Source organism: Neolamprologus multifasciatus, chromosome 10 (genome assembly GCF_963576455.1).
Source record: "Neolamprologus multifasciatus chromosome 10, fNeoMul1.2, whole genome shotgun sequence".
NCBI classification, from domain to species: domain Eukaryota; kingdom Metazoa; phylum Chordata; class Actinopteri; order Cichliformes; family Cichlidae; genus Neolamprologus; species Neolamprologus multifasciatus.
In genome coordinates, this window is record NC_140448.1 from 18,083,249 (window position 1) to 18,097,302 (window position 14,054).

General features: G+C 40.3%; 1 protein-coding gene across 1 annotated transcript in view; it reads right to left on the bottom strand.

Annotated features, from left to right (window-relative positions):
• rtn4rl1a (reticulon 4 receptor-like 1a) overlaps positions 1–10,389 on the bottom strand; it is a 114,795-nt gene extending 104,406 nt beyond the window's left edge. Inside the window, exon 1 of the mRNA XM_085174151.1 lies at positions 9,450–10,389. Within this exon, the coding sequence (XP_085030277.1) occupies positions 9,450–9,462 (13 nt within the window). The 5' untranslated portion in view covers positions 9,463–10,389. The remainder of the gene's footprint in view (positions 1–9,449) is intronic.
• Between the last annotated feature and the right edge of the window lie 3,665 nt (positions 10,390–14,054).

Here is a 14,054-nt window from a genome sequence, read left to right on the forward strand (position 1 = left end):
CAAAACAGCTATCAATTATTCAACAGGTACAGAGTGAACCAGCTACAGAGGAGAAGACATGGGAGGCGAGGAGATTTGAGGGGAGAGAGGAGGGATGGAGGAGATACAGCCTGGGAGTTAGACACAAAGGATTTAAATTTTTTATTTTATGTCAGTGTGTTCAGAAATACACTATGTGGTGTACTCGTATTGATAATGCAGCTGTCATATTTTGCACTTTTTGACTAATTCATCAGTAACGGTGAACGAATGCAGGAAGTCACTTAGTTGGAAACTGTGAGAAAGTTTATGGCTTCAGCTTAAAGAATTGTTTGTTTCTCAACTTTTGATAAGCCTGGAAGCTTTACCTCTAAAGTTTTCTATTTGTCTTCCTGCTTCCATAAACTATATGTAAAAAACAGATGCAGTCACCGAAACATTGCCCAGTGTTTTGTTTATTTTGTTTTGAAACCAGATATCACGATTAAGGGATGGATCTGACTAAGAGGTTGAGGGACACTGCGTGCTCATGTGGTACAACTTGTCAATCATAACATTTTCCCAAACACACCTTGCTTCATGGTCTGTTTTCCTCTAACCCATAATTTATGTAATGACCATCATTCCACATTCAAAAAGTCCTCAAACTAGTCGTCAAGACATTCAGGGAAGTGTTTACTTAGGTGGGTAACAGTAAAGCATCATAGGTTCAAATTTCTCATAGATTTCTATACAACTATGAGAAATTTTGAAGTAAAAGGTCCATAAAGACATGGATGAGCGAGTTTGGCATGGAAGAACTTCACTGACGTGCATAGAGTCCTGAACTCAACCTGATAGAGCACCTTTGGGATGAATTAGAGCAGAGCTGTTATAGCTGCAAAGGTTGGCCGACATCATTTGGATTAAGAGTGGGATGTTATTCAAGTTCAGATCCCAGGAATGAGATCCGAGATCTTTGTCGAGAAGACCGCAGTCCTGGAAACAGCAAAGATACTGCATTCCATTTTTTTTTACTTTGTCTATCAATTTGTTCCTAATGATGTCACACGTTTGCAGTCTCAGGGGACCACAGTAAAAGGAACTCAATATTGTTTATGTAGTTTTAATAAATTCAACGATTGGGTCACTTAATATTTGCCATAAAGAAGAAAAACTGTTGCCATCCCTGCCTTCATCAGCTTGATGGGTACCTTCCCAGACTGGAAGGTGTGATATCGTTGTAGAGGTCGCTGGTTCTGATGTACCTGAGAGAGATGATGATGCTGCAGTGTTACAAGCCCTGATCTGAGCTGCAATGACCCTCCTGGGAATGAGCAAAGCTCCCACTGATGTCACAGGACCTGAGCACAGCATGAAAGAATTTGGGTGCTATAGCTGGCTATTGTGTCTGTTTAGCTTTAATTATCTTTAGCTGCTTCTGGTCCACTCATACTCATTCTTTTAATAACATTTATGGGCAGAAATTCTAGGTGCAGCCCAGGTGTGGACGGTTTTATGGTTTCAGCATCTCATATCTGCTTTTTGTAGATGATGTGATTCCATTAGTTTTATCAAGGGTTAAGGGGAGAGCTAATCGAGGGATAAGGATCAGCACCTCTAAGTCTGAGGCCATGGTTCTCGGCTGAAAAAGAGTGGAGTGGCCTCTTTTCAATTGGAGCAGGAGATTGACAGAGACACTGCTTCTGCAGACGCTCGGCTGTGGTGACAAGAGAGCTGGCCCTCAATCTGTCAGTTCATAGGTCACGATCTCTGGGTAATGACTGAAAAAATGACATTGTGGATACAAGGTGAAATTAGCTTCTTCTAAAGGCTGTCTGGACTCTACCTTAGAGGTAGTGAGAAAGAAAAGTTTGGTCATTTGGGAGGGATTCAGAGTAGAGTAATCCTCTGCATAGAAAGGAAAGCCACTGAGGTGCTTCAGGAATCTGACCAGGATGCCTCCTGGGCATCTCCTAGGTGAGGTGTTTTGGGCATGTCCTAGGAGGAGGACGTGAGGAGGCCCCAGGGCAGAGCTGGAAAGAGTACATCTCATGATACTAGGAATTTATGTCTATTTGAGTTTTTTCATATTGGGGTCAAAATGGATTCATCATAAAAATTTAACACTAATAGTGTTTGTTTAAAACTACTGAAAAATAAGTGACACCAGAGCAAAGGTATGGTAAATACAGTAAACCTTTAGCTTAACTTAAAAGTTGTAGGTTGTATCAAAGAAAAGTATAGAATCTCACAAAATGTGCAAATAATTAAAACTTTGCGAAATTAATAACAATGATATTGTTTTTTGTTTGGGTTGGGTTAGGATGCTTCTCGCAGTAAATTATTCTTGGGGTCCCCAGTTGGTAGTCTATATATTTCAAAATGTCGATAGGATTGGGGTTAAGGCACTTCTGTGTTGGCTTAAATTTTCAGAGTTGTATGTGTTCAAGTGTATGTTTGCAAATGCATGACAAATGCTTGATGAGATGTAGAAAAACAACAACTTTTTAGCGGGAGTTAAATGATGGATCTGTTTGTTGGCCTTGCTTCCTGAATAAGTTGGAACACTTTGTATCACTGCGCCTGTATAGGGCCAAAAACAGTCCTCATAAATCTGACAACCTGCATTAAAGCCAGGTGGATGAGCTGCTTTTTCTTAAGAAATACCTCAGACACACACACACAACTCCCCATACAGTCCCCCCTTTTTTTTTTACATTTCTGTTGGTGCACAAGATAAACAAACAAGATGCAACCTGTTATTTAGTAAGCTTTAGAGATTTTGGTTGGTGTACTTTTTTCTTTATCTCTGAACAGAGCCAAGCTTCATGTTTCTCCCTGCTTCCAGCTTTACTGCTAAGCCAAGGTTCTCCTTCACTGTACTTAATGCACAGACATGAGATGTACATCCTTCCTTTCATGTCAGTCTCAGAAAGAAATGTCTCACAAATGTTTCCAAAATGTCTACGTCTCATTCGCTTTCAGTAAGAAAAGGAGAGGGCTGCTTCATCCAACTGTCTCTCCCTCTGAAGACGAGAAAATACCAAAGTTACTTCGTCAAAACGGGTGACACCCGTAGCACACATCCGCACAGTAAGCTCATATCAGCTCCACTACCTTTACCTGCCACTGGCTCGCTCTGTGTGTATCCCATGTAAATTCTTTTTCCTGATAACCACTCCTTTTCACGTGGTGTCTGTTCTCCCTGCCGCATCAGCACAGTATAACTCCCCTCTCATGCATCAGCTCTGACATTTACAATAATGATTCCTGAGGCCCGAACACACTTAAAAATCTGTATGAGCACCATGCTCTGACTATGTGATCACTGGCATTTGCATCACTTTCATCCGAAAACGTTCTCACACTCACATATGCAGGCACCTCCATGTGCATGCTCATTCACACACAAACATATTCACAGAGAGAGAGAGTACATGCAGTAAATGCAGAGCTAGCCCCAGCTGTTGCTAAGTGAACCTGCAATCAGAGGCCTTCACAGGACTCCTGATAGGGAGTAATGTCTTCTTTGATTGGACACTTAATTCACACAGGACCTTCCTGCTGTGTGTGCCGCCAGCCCTCAAGGTAAACCGTGGAGATCCATAAGCAAATTAGTGCACCGTATTTACCAACAATCAGCAGCCACTTCACTGCACTGCCAATTAAAGAAGTAGTATGAATCTAATTCGAGGGAACTGAGGAATAAACCACTTCAGCTTTGTTCATTCTGCTTGGCAGCCTTATGGGTTTTTTTAAGGCAGAAAAATGGCTCCTTTCTTATAGCTGTCTTAACTTGCACTTTACCCCAGTCAAAAATACAGAAGATGCAAAAAGGGGTATGTTTGGTATAAAAATAAATGTGTAATAAAGCTTTACTTGGCAAGAAAGTTGGAATAAAACATCACAGGGCCATTGTGAAATGCCATTTCATGCTCTGTACTGCATAATTTGTAGCACTCTGTGTTTGTTTATTTAGCATCAAAACAATTTCTGCTCATTAAAGGTTTTTTGTGGGTTGTTTTTTTTTTTTTTTTGCATTGTGTTTGTGAGAGTTTGCCACTTTAGAAGCTCGGAGCTGTAAAACACCAGCCCGTGTAATTATTTCTACGCATTTCTACGCGGCACGTCGATTGTAAATGCCGTGCACGTTCCAGAAAATTGTGGCGAGACATAATGATAAAATAGAATTCAGCAGGCGGACCACACTGAGCTCAGGATAAAGCAGAAGAAAGAAAGGAGTCGATGAGTGACCTTGAGATCAGGCAGGAGGAGCGGTGCAAAGATGTGCAAAGGTCATTGATATGCACAGCCATCACATGGACACTCGCTGCGTGGCGGTGTGTGTGGCGATGCGTTTCATCCTGCTCTCCACTGTGGCTTGCATTAGGGATGTAATTGATTATGATATGACTTCCATTCCTGTAATCAAATCCCAAGATGATTTAGTTCTCTAATACAATATATCCACAAAATCCGCACAAAGCACAATGTTCCCTATATTGTCCTAATCTGTAAAATCTGTCTGCTGCCTCAGGATGTCGGTGCAGCAAGAGCAAATTTGGATCAATCTCAGCTCTCAATTACTGCACCATTTGGTGCTTCACGACCCGAATAAACATTTTGTCACCAATCCATATGTTATTATCATCTACCACAGCACTCATCTACAAAACACACACACACACGCATGCATAACAAAGCAAACGGGCAACAGCAGCTTCTAATTGTGTGACTGTAGACTTGACAGTGGCCTGCAGGCAAAATGTATGCGTGCCAGTGCAACTGTCATCTCACAGAGAAAGTAAGGATGTGGCATTAGTCTTTTGTCACAATGCCATCAGATGTACTTCGTGATACTGTGCTTTATCCGAAGAGAAAGCAGGCTCGGAGGTGACAAATGATGGTCAGCAATCCGTAGTATAGTATGCAAATAAAAACTGGAGGTTTAATCAGGAACGACTTAAATTTCATAACGCTGCTAAAAAGTCTGTTAATCAGATGAGGGCTTTATTCACACTGGGGCCCAGAGAGAGCCTGGAGCGAGGCTGAGGCTATAGCCTGTATGAACAGTGACTTGCAATTTTAACATCATATATTGGTATTGATCAGTGAAATTCAGTACAGAGCTGACGTTCGTTATAGATTATCATGGCTGAATGTAGTAACACAGAACATTTCAGTATTTCAAATACTGCAATTTTTTTTCTTTCTGGATCACAGGGTGTATCCAACGGCAGGAATGATGACGAAAAGTGAGAGGATGAAATCGTATTGCAAGTGATGAGAAGCAAGGAAGACGCGGTGTCGTGTTTTTAAAGGCAGGAGGTCACAGCTCAAGTAGGAGCTGCACGACCGCGCTCTCTTCCATATAGATTGAACTTGTCCATCCAATCCAGGCAGCAACTTTTAGTCTTCAAGAGTTGCGTAGGAAGAAGGCCACTGAGGAAGGCACGTGAGGCAAAGATATTGCGTCAGGTGAAAGGAGCGCATCGACATGTTTACTCCTCTGAACCATTACTCATTTAAATCTCACGCAGAGTAATGTTACACACAGATGAAGACTTAGCTTTGCCGATCATATCATTATGTTTGATGTGCACTTGGAAAAAATGGGAATAAATCAGCACAGAAATCATAAAAAGAAGATGCTCATGAAAATTTGTTGGGAAACGTTTGTAGTTTTTTTCTGTCTATGACTGATAGTTGTCTGTACATCACTGGGTACTTCCAAGAAAGTACTTTTAATAGTTACTTATGCAAGCCTCTCATCTTTCGTGGTACCAAGTAGGAACACAACAGTATTGTTTGTTTGGTTTTTTGTACTGTAGGCAACGTGGGCATGTTTTTGTCCATGCTCACATATTTAGAAAAAGAAGACTGCCCACAAATACTACATGATTGACACGGCAGCTAGTGCAGCTAGTGCAGCTGCAGCAGCTCGTTGCTAAGAAGGTCAGTAAGCATGTGGAAGTACTTTGGATTTAAGGGAAATGACCAATGGATTATACTGATTCACAAAAGGCAAAATGCAAATAATGCAAATGATATCATTTTTCCTTTCTCCAGAAATACAGAGTTAGGGCTACTGCCAGTGATGTCTTAACCCTCATAGGGTTAATCAGATGTGCTTAATCCATTTTTTCTCAAAGGATAAAGAAAATAATATGTCTTAGGATTTGCTAAGTGGTTACCCAAACAACACCAATAGGGAAATCCTCCCAATTCCTTCTTATGTTATCCTGAATTACACGGTATCATTTTGTTTGAGGAAGCTAGCATTACCGAACGTTAGAAGTGGCTAACATTATTTAAATGTCTAAGCCATCATAATGTATTTAACGTGAGGCCATTTCAGTCTGTGTCCCTTAAACAAAGTTTAATCCTGCCTTTTAAATAAATCTTCTGCCCACACCAGGTCAGTGACTTCAAATTAATTTTTAATGAAGGATTTTTTATTTTATTGTCATGTCAAATCAGTTTTGAGAGTTGTGTAATTCTACTAATATTGATTTGGGCTGTAAGATTTCTGGTATAATGGCATAGCTAGCACCAAGGTGCAGCAAAGAGGTTTCATTTAACAGAAAATAATAGCTTCTGATGGGCTAACAACAATTTTTCTAAATTCTTGAAACAGCACTGCACTGTTTGGCAAACTATACTCTACACCTACAAAACATTTATATGTATTTCTCACTCCAGTTAAGCCACCAGCAGGAATTTCCTTCTACAGCTCACTGACTGTAAATTTTGGCAGGTTGTTTTTTTGTTTTGTTTTTCAAGAAAACAGCATGAAAGTTTCTTTCTTCAACAGAATGTTTTCAAATTGGTGAACATTTTAGTGCCAAATTATATGGCTGCCCCCCTGATATTCAGGACTTGAGATACAAATTGCTTCCTAAAGTACTTACTTGTGCTTAGCTGTGCTAAACATTGAATGGGCTTACCTGTGCTTTATGGGTATAATTGCTTATTAGGTGGACAAACACTTAACCCTTTGGGGTCTAAGTCATCATCTACAAGTATCCTAGCCCTAACTCTCCCAGAGTAATGAATTTGCCTTTCTCCAGAAATACAGAGTTAGGTCTACCGCCTATGATGTCTTAAACCTGAGAGGGTTAATCCGATGTGCTTTAATCCAATTTTTCTCAGAGGGAAAACAAAAAAGAATATGTCTTCGAATTTGCTAAATGGTTATCCAAACAAGTCTGCACTGGTTAGCAACATTAGCACCGGTTCTGAAATAGTTTAAATTTCAAAATGTGATGAATCAGCTGATAAAAAAATATTATCTGTAGCTGATAATTGACCAATCATTTTAGGTTTTAGTTAAAATACCAACTGTTAACTAATGTACCCACTAAAATGTAAGAATTTAACATATTTCCTAGCTGCGTGTGAGAAAAGGGTCTTTCAGTTTGTGGGGTTTTATTTTATTACAATGATCTGATATATGAATAATTCCCTGATTGTTTGTTTTATTCAGAAGCCATGAGCATCCATTAAATAGCTGACAATAAAAACCGGTCCACACTTTTGCAGAACATAGCAAAGCCTTTTTTTCTCTTTTTTGTTAAGTGGCCATTATTCTTTTTGTGACTAATTTTAAGGTTTGTTTTGGTTTGGTTTGTTCAGTGCCTGTATACATCTTACTGCAGGAAAGAAAATGTAGATAAATAGGGAAATTGACAAGTTGGGTAACAGAGGCAAAGTCAAGTAAGGGAGACAAATCCAGCTTCAAACACGCTGGGAAACAAAGCTTCGGCAGCCACCCAAACCAGCAAGCTAGTAGCCAATCAGCCTGCCAGGCCGTTCTCAGTTTGAGGCTGGCAGCAGGAGCTGGTTGGCCAAGCAGAGAGAAAGAATGAGAGACAGACACGGAGAGAAAGAGAGAGGGAGTTTTCATTACACAAAAACACTTATCCTCTTTCTCCTCACTCCCTCGCTCTTGTTTTATCCCACTGCAGAGAGATACTGTGGGTAAAGGTGACAGACAAAGATAACTGTATCTCAGGCAGACTGCACAATTACTCTGGATTTTATTATTGCGACTGACAGTCACATATTTGTAGGAGGAGATACAAAGCAGCGCATCAGCCATCACCACTGTGTGTTTTTTGCTGTGTGTGCGGGTAGGTGGGTGGGTGGATGCTATCCATCTGAAATTACAGGAAGATTAAAATTAAAGCTTGTCTCCCTCTAGCCAGCAAACTCTTTTCTCTCTTGTGCTCTGTCTCTCACACACACACACACAGTGACAGCACTAATCAGCCCTCTGTCAAGCCCATTAGGTCTCACCCTTAATGAGGAGATCGCCCAGCTTGTGCCCTGACTCAGGCCAACCAAGTGAGCTAATAGATTATGATGTGCATGGATGCATGTGTGTTGTTTCCCCGCTCTGCATTGAGCTGCATGGAAATGACAAATGACAAACATCCAGTGTCTCTATTAAAGAATGTTTTTCCATTATGTTCTCGGGGTTCAGTCAGCCGCGGACTGCACTCATTTCCAAACAGTTCTCAGACAAGCTGTCTTTCACTGGAGCCCAACATGCATACATGTTTTGGGGGGGGGGGGGGGGGCGATTGGCAGATGAGTCACCACTCCACACCACAAATACTCTTTTTTAAAATGTGTGTAAGTGTGCGTGTACTTTCCGTACACTTTGCATCACAGTACTATTTAATAATTTCAGAAAGGTTGGTATGTTGTTTAATACCGGATATGAATTTGTGAAATTTTTTTCACTGGATTTGTCAGTCGTGATTTTTAATTGTCAATGCTCGTGCACGCACGGAGAAAGAGGTGGCGGGAGGGAAATGGAGCTCTCCTTTATCAACACATGAGCAGGCAAGGTCATCGTGGTAAAACTTAATACCTTTTCTCACCGTAACACGGAAGCCTGTGAGTGTCAGAGTAAACAGCGCACAGCTATTCTCTGGGAGACACTTTTACACCTGTTTTTAGTCTCCCTGGGCCCGCGGAACCCGTGGGGAGACCCACCGTCTCCCTCCCTTCAGCGACGAGTAGAAATACACGGGCTGAGCGCCTCCTTCTGTCACGCGGATTAACACAAAAAACGGGGGAAACTTTTGTAGAAAACCAGTCAAATTGTAAACTTTTTTCAATTTCACTCTCACGTGCTCTCTACCCGTTTCTCGCTCGCGCGTAGCAACAGCACCAGCCACCCTCGTGCAGACAGGTTCTACAAACTGCAGTGCGGCAGCGGTTCGCTATTTTAAGAATAATTTTTCCATGAAGTGAATAAATATTTAATCTGCTTCCCAGTCGCGGCCACCACGGCGGATAAGAGACGACTGGGAAGTTTGAGAAACACCGAGAGCCTCGTCTGTGACTCAATTTGCCCCAAATTTAACTAAATTAATTTCTCAAAAGAACAAACAAAAAATGTATCGCTCGCACACACTGACTGCGCGCGCTCCACATCCTCGTCAGCAACAAAAACAAGTGGAGCCCTCTTTCCTTACCTGGCCTGAACATATTGGCAAAGGCTGTTTGGACCGTCTAGTAGCCTCTGTGCTGGAGTAGCATCCTTGTCAGGGTCCAGTCCTGTGCTGATGTTGATTAGATTGTTTTGATTCCCTTTGAACGCTGGCGGGTAGAGTGTAGTCGTGTCTCCTTGGTGGCTTTCTTTTTCTTTTCTTTTTCTTTTTTTAAACCAAGTGAAGACGGTTGGAGGAGGAACGGGGGGAGGAGGACGAGGCGGTAGTGGAGGAGGGAGAAGAAGGGGGTCGGATAATGTCTGACAAAATTAAGGACAAAAATAGCCTAGAAGGTCCGCCACCAGTGGAAAACAAGTTCTGTGTAATAAAAGACAAGGAGGGGAGAAGAATAACACCGTGTCCCGTCCCAACACACTCAGATGTGTTTTAGTGATTTTTCAGCTCACCGCCATCTGGTGTTTATAAATCACTGATGTACATTCTGACTTTATTTGATGTCCGAATTTACGGGAAAGATGGTGAAACAGCCTCCCCCCCTAAAAAATCAGAGGAAAGTTATCTTATGCCTTCATAATCGCCCTCCTGTCGGATCTTCAACTGCAGGTCAGGTAAAGTCTAAAATGTGCTGTCCGTGGATCGTCAGCGTGAGTCAGTGCCGTCTACTGTCTCTGTTACCGGAGAGCTCCGAGGCAGCCGCTTCAATCCCCCTCCCACAGCGAGATGTGACTGATGAAACCCAGAGCATCTCTCTCTCTCTCCCTCTCTCCCTCTCTCTCTGTATGATGTGCTTTATTGGCATGACAGAGGAGTGTGTGTTTGTGAAACAGTTATGGGTTATCATATTAAAATCCTCCTTGTATCAGTCACCCTCTCGTTCTTTCACTTATGTCTGCACTGCTTCTTTATCTCCCCCAATTCAATTTCCTTTTAGCAATCCAACACGCTGCATAAACATTATTACAAAAGCTTCCTTTACAATTCATTTTCTCCTTTTCTGATTTCTCTCCTTTTAGTCTCGTCTCTTTGTAGCACTGCCACTCAAATTCAAATTTTAAATTCCTTTATTGGCCAAACCATAATGGAATTGGGTACAAGTAAGTAGTTTAAAATGAGTATTTGAACATTCTGAATTAGTGGGTTGGAAAATAAAAAGTCATGAATTAGTTTGGTACTTAGAAAAGAAGAAAAACATTGCAAGGAAATTATCACATGAAGAAGACAAAGGGCTATGGACATTTGAGATATACTCTTACAAGACTTTTTATTAGGTCCACCTTGCTAGATAGCATCATACAGTTGCTGCTATTGGCAGCACATCCATGTTGCGAATCTCCAGTTCCACCACATCCTAAAGGTCCTCTACTGAAGTGAGGCAGTTTAAGTACAATGAACTGATTGTCAAGTACAATAAACTAGCTTGAAATACTTAAAAACAGCGATAGAAGAACAGTGCACTGATCAGAAAGAGATGGACATGGTCAGCAGCAATCCTCAGGTAGGCTGTGGCGATTGAGTGATGCACAGCTGGTAGTAAGGGACCTAAAGTCTGACAAGAAAACATCCCCCACACCACACCAAACCTGCAGCAGAAGCCTGAACAATAGATAGAAGACAGGATGGATCCATTCTTTCATGTCGTGTATGACAAATTCTGAACCTACTGTCCAAATATCACAGCAGAAATTGAGACTCATCGGCAACGTTTTTTCCAATATTCTTTTGTTCAATTTAGGTGAGCCCATGCTTCTATAAAGTTCTTTACAGATATTCTAGGTATGCAGTAATAGCAATTTCTATATTTATATGAGAGAATCAGTTATGTTGAGGCAGTTTTAAGGCAAATTCATTTAATATTAAAATCCACTTTGGCAAGAACTGCACAACATAGTAAAGATGCAGTTTGTTATTACTTCAAGACATAAGCATACACTAAGTTTGTCCAAAAATTTCAAGAATTTTTGTGTGCAAACAATTAAACACATGCTTACAGGTATTAGGGATTTCTCTTTTGAATGACTATGGGTTAACTCATAATAATACAAATAGTACAATAACTAATTAGCTATATAATAATAGTAATAACGTAATGGCACAATAACAAATTAGTCATTGTACATCAGTTATTGACATCTATATCACACATGTTAATAAGTGCAAAAGGAGAATCCACTTGCTTTCATTACCCTTTGGTTGGTCCTCTTTGTACAAGGCCTGTGCTCTTACTATAATAATCATTTTCTCCAGTTTTCATCTCTGGTTTGAAATTTAATGATCCTTACTATTAACCTGTCAAAGCAATAACCCACAGCTAACTCTTATATGAATGATGTTGATAACTTGTATGGGTGAGTGTCCCCGAATGTTTATTTGAATGTGTAACAGATCAGTATAATAGAATCATTACATTTATGTAAATCACACAAATGGACAAAACGTTGATGAAAGTAATTACAGCTTTCCTGCATTTCTTAAATGATATTTCTCTTTGGTTGTAGTGTGGACTGATCTTTGGGGAGCATTTCTCTCACAGGAGGCATTGCATTTTGATTTGATCAGAGGATTTACTAGTCTATATAGTTTTCCTGTATTCTGACCATGCTAGTATTAACATGAATAATTAGTATGAGAGTTCATGTATAGGTATGAATTCAAAGTAGTCTTCAGTTTTGTTGCAACCATTATCTGGACATGCAAGATTGCATTTCCTTCTCTGAACCTCTTTAAAAGTAAATGCAAGTTTTGTCATTGCTTAGTGTTATTTGTGTGCATTAGAAACAGGAAGGCATTCACAGAAGACTACAAATTGCTCCCCCCCCCCCCCCCACTTGATAGAAAAAAAGCTGAAAAAAAGAAAAAGGTTGTTACTGTTAGCATGTAAGTTTACAGGTTACAGACCCAGCAGACATAAACATTTCCTTTGATTAGTGTTTCTATCCTTGCTCTCTATCCGGCTCTCTTGTAAAGACTGTGATGGTCTCACCTTATGAACTCCAGTGAAAAATATCTAGCTCCTTAGATGCTTAACAGTTTACTGTGTTCACTATCTAGTCACTAATTGAATTGTGATCATAAGCTTCCAGGTGTGGTTGGTACAAATGTGACTCATTTGCTAATTTGACAACTGACACGGGTCTGGTTCCAGCCAGGCAAGTGTAGGATCAAAGAGGTCGCCTCATCCTCTATAGTATGATTATTGGAAACGTACATCCACAGAACAATGGTGCAATAATTAGTCCTGTAAATATGCCCACTGACCTTCAATTAAAGCAAAAATATGAAGAAAAAATCCCATGAAAAATATTTTTGCTCTGATGGACAATGATGTCACTGTGTAACAAATCATTTAAACTAGTAGTGGATACTTGTTAGCCCTGTTGTGCTACATGCATAAATGTCTGCAACGCTCTTGCTTTGGAGACTCTCATCACAAATCCTGATGCTAAAGGGAAGCTAGTGAAAATGCATTTGTTTAATGAACGCAGAAGAAGACTCCTACAAACAGCTGCAAGCCAAATACACAACCTTAGCTTCTGTTAATGTTTTATCAGACTTATGTTGTATTCATTATTGGTGTCTCGTTAAATGACATATTACAGACAGGTCTGTGTCTGTGGGCATCAGGGCCACGGGGAGATTCATTACATTAAATACTAAACTAACATGGTGAGCATGGTAAACATTATGATCAGCATCGTATTATCTATTTTTGAATCTTGCTTGTGAATATTTTCACATATTTTTAACGTGGATTATTAAAAAAACAAGATGTAAATTTCTATGTAATTGGCAATAATGTACATGATCAAAAATGATAGATAAATCATACACTCAGACAAAAGAGAATTTGAGTGATCAAAATGGCATTATTTTGTTAAATTAATGTCTAGAATATGAGTTGATTTTTTTTACATAAAACAAATCCCTGACCTTCACAGGTCACACACACACACACACACACACACACACACACACAGGTGTTTTCAATTACCCCGGCTGATTAGACCTTTAGTTGTGTGGAGGTTGCGTGCAGCTCAAAGATTAAATAAGGATTACTGTATTATAGTTCAGTGGGGATTTGTACTAGCATAAAAGTCTAAGTTGTCTCACACTAACAGGTGCAACAAAACTAAGAGGCGAGTGAGGCTGATGTCAGTCATCTGGAGAGGAGAGCTAATCAGTGAACAAAACAGACTTTGCCACGCACAGAAACGGCCACACGTCAGGACCTATGTTTTAATATTCAGTGACCTTTACAAACTTTATAACATGTTGGTATATGTAAATAGGTGATTATTTACACAAACCATGATTTTCCCCCGCCTTTAATTCATACCAACTACTTTTGTGCCATAGCCTAACTAGCAACCAGCTAGTAAGAATTATACTTCACAAGATATTCCTAGGTACCCAATACCACTTATGCTTTAGTCTCCTGGTTAAAGGCAGATGTGTTTGTGCTTTTGCCACCACACCTACCTACAAATGTTAACTGTTTTTTGGTCGTTTAACATGGAAACGCTCAAATATGTTTTTTCAGGAAGACTTATGTGAGTCGTTTTAGATTAGCAGGAAAAATAATGTGTTTGATTGTTTAGTTGTGGAGGACTTGTCGGAAGCAGAAGCTCCATG